Source organism: Populus euphratica, unplaced genomic scaffold (assembly GCF_000495115.2).
Source record: "Populus euphratica unplaced genomic scaffold, PopEup_1.0 scaffold44.1, whole genome shotgun sequence".
Classification (NCBI taxonomy): Eukaryota; Viridiplantae; Streptophyta; class Magnoliopsida; order Malpighiales; family Salicaceae; genus Populus; species Populus euphratica.
The window spans coordinates 1,497,731-1,502,692 of record NW_011499865.1 but is presented as its reverse complement, the minus strand read 5'-3'; the positions used below and the strand labels follow the sequence as shown (position 1 = coordinate 1,502,692).

The following is a 4,962-nucleotide window of genomic DNA, read 5'->3' as shown; positions in this document are numbered from 1 at the left end:
ATATATTATTTTATTTATATTTAATACATTTGCGTGCTTTTGTTTTAGATTGGATATGATTCAAATTCTATTTAAATATCATTAAAAACATGTTTTAATTATATAAAAAAATAATATTTATTTTGGAATTTGTCCAAATCCAAATAAAGATAATTTTTTACCTCACTCCATTCAAATTAGAGCGAACAAATATTTGGAGACCACTACACCCTCGCTAGTCATTTCAGTGGAGATTGGTCCAATAATAAACAAGTCCCAAGCATGGAAAAAGCCCTCCAAGCATAGCTTCTAAAATCTCAGCAGTCTTGCGAGATTGTTTTTTAAAATAATTTTTAGAAATATATTAAAATATAATTTTTTTGTTTTTTTAAATTTATTTTTAATATTAGCATATTAAAATGATAAAAAATATAAAAAAATTAATTTGAAATAAAAAATTTTAAAAATTAATTTTTTAAAAAATACTTTTAAAACTAAAATATATATGTACGCTATACAAGAATTTTATGGTAAGGAGAAAATGGAAAACATATATGCTACCGAAAGGACAATGAGTACCCCTAAAAACAACATCAAATTTGTAGTTAGCAAGTCGATAGCAATCACAGTCACTGGATATATTCCTAAACTGGACAAGAATAAATACAATATGAAAAAAAAATCGCACCCTTTACTTCCCTAAAGCTTAGTAATTAAACAATGGCTCATTTTTAGAAATGGGACAGACAATATTTCACACACCTCATTCCCGACCAAACAGTGTACATTCTGTAGCGTCCACAATGAGCTGCCACATTTCTCCAGGCAGCTTCTGCATACCCTACAGCTTTCCCTCCCACTAAAACGAAACGAAGATATATAGCCATTCTATTTTCCCTGCCATCCACCCCCTACAAACTCAAACAAATACATCATCACGCCGTTTCTTGGGATTGGCTTCAATGTTTCCTTTTCTCATCATTGCCACAAATTCATCGTAGTTGATCCGGCCATCCTGAGAAAGAATCCAGGAATTTGTCACCGCAAAGTGAAAAGGCAACACAGGACTAAAGTAATTATTGGTTTCTTTTTAATATGGTGCTTACATTATCTGCATCCACTTCAGAAATAATTTCCTTAATGTCCCTTCCATCATGCATGCCAAAGTCGCGCAGAGCTTGCTCTAGCTCTTCAGTTGTAATGTACCTAAATACATGCATGTATGGGTATGGTATTATGTATATATATAAATGAATATTTATCTTAGATTACTAAGGCTACAAAAGTACTGATGTCAAAAATTAATGAAGAAAATTTTATATTTTGTTTCTGTTATTACCCGCTGTTATCTTTATCAAAATGTTGGAAGGCAGTGTAAAGATGTTCTTCTCTATCCATTCTGTTCATATGCATTGTTGCTGTGATGAATTCGTCATAGTCTATTATCCCATTGCCATCTGCATCAGCCTGTTTATGGAGGAAAATAGAAAAAAACAGATAAAACATGAGCGGAGTCTGATGAAAGAGAAAAGAATTCAGAAATTTGCAGGACTTTATCTTAGTAGAAGTGATATTTTGATCCTTACAGCTTCCATCAGTTGTTTAGCTTCATATTCAGACAACTTTGTCCCCTGCTTGGCAAGTCCTTGTTTCAGCTCTTCAAGTGTTATAGTACCACTGTTGTCGGTGTCCATGCCCTTAAACATTTCCTTCAATCCCATGATTTCTTCCTCTGACAGACAGCCAGCAATGACCTAATCCCATTTTGTAAAGAGGGAAAGATAAGCGCTAGTTCATGCAATACCGAATATTATTCACTGCACTAAATTACTATAAATGAACTATTTGAACACTAATATGAAATTAAAGAAATCATTCAATTTGATCACATGTTTAATTTCTTTCAAAATGGTGAAGTTTTTTAGTACCCTTAGAGCAACTTTCTTGAAGTTATTCATTGCTTTGAATTGTTTGAGCCTACTCAACACTGCATTGTCAAGAGGAGTATCAGGAGCTTCTCCATCCTCCTTAATCCATGGATGGCCTAATGAAAAACAAACACACTGTATCATAAACTAATTCAATAGTTGCTGATGGGTGATATATATCCACACATCATTACAAACCGAATGTCTTGTGAAATTATTACTGCATATAATTTGAAGATGGTAGAGCTAAAGCGTACTTACCGAGAACCTGGATGGCTGTCATCCTTTGCTTGGGGTCTGAAGTTAGCATCTTCCGAACAAGATCTTTTGCTTGAGGTGAAATTGAAGGCCAGGGATCACTAGTAAAATCAATATGGCCACGTAGGATTGCATTGAATATCCCGTGTTCCGATTCTGACAAATTAACAAATAATGTTTTTTTAGCTAGCATAAAAAATCTCATAATAATGATGAATCTAAGTAAAAGAACAAAAAATATCTCTAAAATAAATCTAAAGAAATTATACTTAAAAAAAACTTTAAAAACATCAATCAACTTAAGCTAAGCTCGAGTAAGTAACCAAGTCTATGCTCTCTACATTGACGCTATATAATGCACTGGCCGCATAATTAATGTATTCTAGTGGCCGTACGCCTAGTTGACATTGGGCATGCATCCTTTGCTTGAGCCTACTGTATTTGGATTTAAATAGTGTGTTTAAATATACTTTTATTTTTAATACAGTTGAACACCTTACTCGAGCTCAATACTTACTAAAGCTCAATACTTACTCAAAAGTTTATCCCAGATATTACATATATCCTTTAATATTTTATAATGATTCAATATGTATTATTTTAAATAAAATATAATTTAAAATATTATAAAAATAAAATTAACTCAATATTTTCCTCTTCACAAAATAAACTCATGATTTATATAAGTATATGAGATCTTCAGCTCACAATCTTCTTATTTTATATTACATATATGTTTTTAGAGCATTTTTTTATAATATTGTTGCACTTTTTTTCTATAAAATTATTTACTTTATAATCAGAGAATCTCCAGCTTCTTAAAAAAAATCTTTTAAAGGTATTAATTACAAACTATTTTAATTTATCAAGTATCAATTATAAATTATTAATCATTTTGGTTAGAAGAAATGAATAAAATTGTTAAGATTAATCAATTAATTAATTGATTACACAACTTAAAATTTTTATTTCCAAACTATTTGAATATTTATTTGAAACATCTTGGGATGGTATCCATGATTAAAAGCGAAAAACGGAAAAGCATGATTTACCTGCCCAAAAAGGAGGAACACCACTTAGAAGAATAAACAACATGACCCCAACACTCCATACATCAGCTTCTGGCCCGTACCTCCTCTTCAAGACTTCAGGTGCAATGTAATATGCACTTCCAACAATGTCTTTGAATACTTCTCCTGCTAGAAAGAAAAAAAACCGTTGTTATTACATGCACCAATGACATGCTTGCTTTTTGTCATGCCTTCCTTCATGGTTGGATACACGATAAAATGAGGAAAAAAAAGAGGTAAAATGAACAGGATTGCAACCTGACTTGTAGAACACAGAAAGGCCAAAATCAGTGGCCTTGAGCGGGGAGTTCTCTTGTTTGTTGAGCAGAAGGAAATTTTCTGGCTTGAGATCCCTATGGATAACTCCCATAGAATGGCAGGTGTGGATAATTTGAACAATGGTCCTAAGCAAAGAGGCTGCAGCACGCTCTGTATAATGACCTTTGGCAATAATGCGATCAAAGAGCTCTCCTCCAGCACATAACTCCATCACCAAATGAACCGAATGTTTATCCTCATAGGCTCCCTTGAGTTCCACAATATTAGGCTGACCCGTCAAATGGTGCATAATTTGAACCTCCCTCCTAACATCCTCCACATCCTCCTTATTAACAAGCTTTCTCTTGGCTATTGTTTTGCACGCGAATTGCTCGCCTGTAACCTTGTTAGTGCACAAATGTGTGATACCGAATTGTCCCCTCCCGAGTTCTTTTCCAATGCTGTAAATGGATTTTACATCTTCCATCGGACGGCCTAAGACAGGTCCAATAGGGGCAACCTTGGCAGGCTTAGGTGAAGCTCCTGGAGGGGGTGAAGGAGGAGCAGTCCTAGGCGGGGTGGTGGAGGGAGCATCTGTCCGACCATTGGTGGGATTAGCACCCTCGGCGTTTTCTTCCTTATTAGTTGAGGCATCCTGGGCACCACCTCTGGAGCAGCAGTTGCCCATTGTGGAAGGGAAACAAATAATGAACGGTGGCAATGGTGGTGCTGGTGATGGATTAAGGAGAAAGTTCCTTAATCTTTTTGATGGTGGAAAGGAGAGATGAGATAATTAGAAAGATTCATAAAAATGTAAGGGGGAAAAAGAGTGGAAACAGGTTGGATTTCGGTGCAAGGACAGAATGAGGATCGACAGTGAGGGATTTTAGGGTATGGCGTGTGCCAAGTGTGTTGGAAGAGTCTATTTTTGGTACGTGTTTTGAAAATAGTGGGAAACAAATACTTCAAGACCAAGGCTGGCTGAGAGAATTTCCCGGAAAAATTAAATAACCGTTTAAATTTAAGGTAGTAATCCCTATTAGAAAGATATTAATAGACTACACTACATAGCTATTGTCAGAGTTGGCGCTGCAGCTAAATGCTAAGACAGAGACACCTCTATACTTACCCACGATGCATGAGAGTAGATTGTCGGATCTTTTTATGCGCCGAGAGATTGCAAACTTATCAGCTGTTCTTCGCTGTGCTGTCACGGGTGTTTCAAGGATTGCCCCAGCCTCGTACAAAGAAGAACACTTCTTTGACAGATAATTTTCACTAGGGTCATATGCAACATAAAAATCAGATTGTTTTTCTTCAACCAGACATGATTCTTCGTTCAATATGGATTGCTGTAGAATCTTTGATCCACGCAATACTAGAAAAAATTTGCTTCTTGAATACTTACCCAAAGAATAATAACAATATTTTGAACCAAATACAAACGATGTAAAACCATGAATGGACAA

At 35.0% G+C, this 4,962-nt stretch overlaps 1 protein-coding gene across 1 annotated transcript; it reads right to left on the bottom strand.

The window, feature by feature from the left end:
- Window positions 1-882: 882 nt before the first annotated feature.
- On the bottom strand, window positions 883-4,181 carry CPK17 (calcium-dependent protein kinase 17). Its single transcript, XM_011026681.1, has 8 exons — window positions 3,494-4,181; window positions 3,218-3,361; window positions 2,169-2,321; window positions 1,908-2,023; window positions 1,566-1,733; window positions 1,319-1,446; window positions 1,086-1,185; window positions 883-994 (listed from the first exon to the last, which is right to left on the bottom strand). The coding sequence occupies exons 1-8, from the start codon at window positions 4,179-4,181 to the stop codon at window positions 899-901; spliced, it is 1,593 nt and encodes a 530-aa protein (XP_011024983.1). The 3' UTR covers window positions 883-898.
- Window positions 4,182-4,962: the final 781 nt, after the last annotated feature.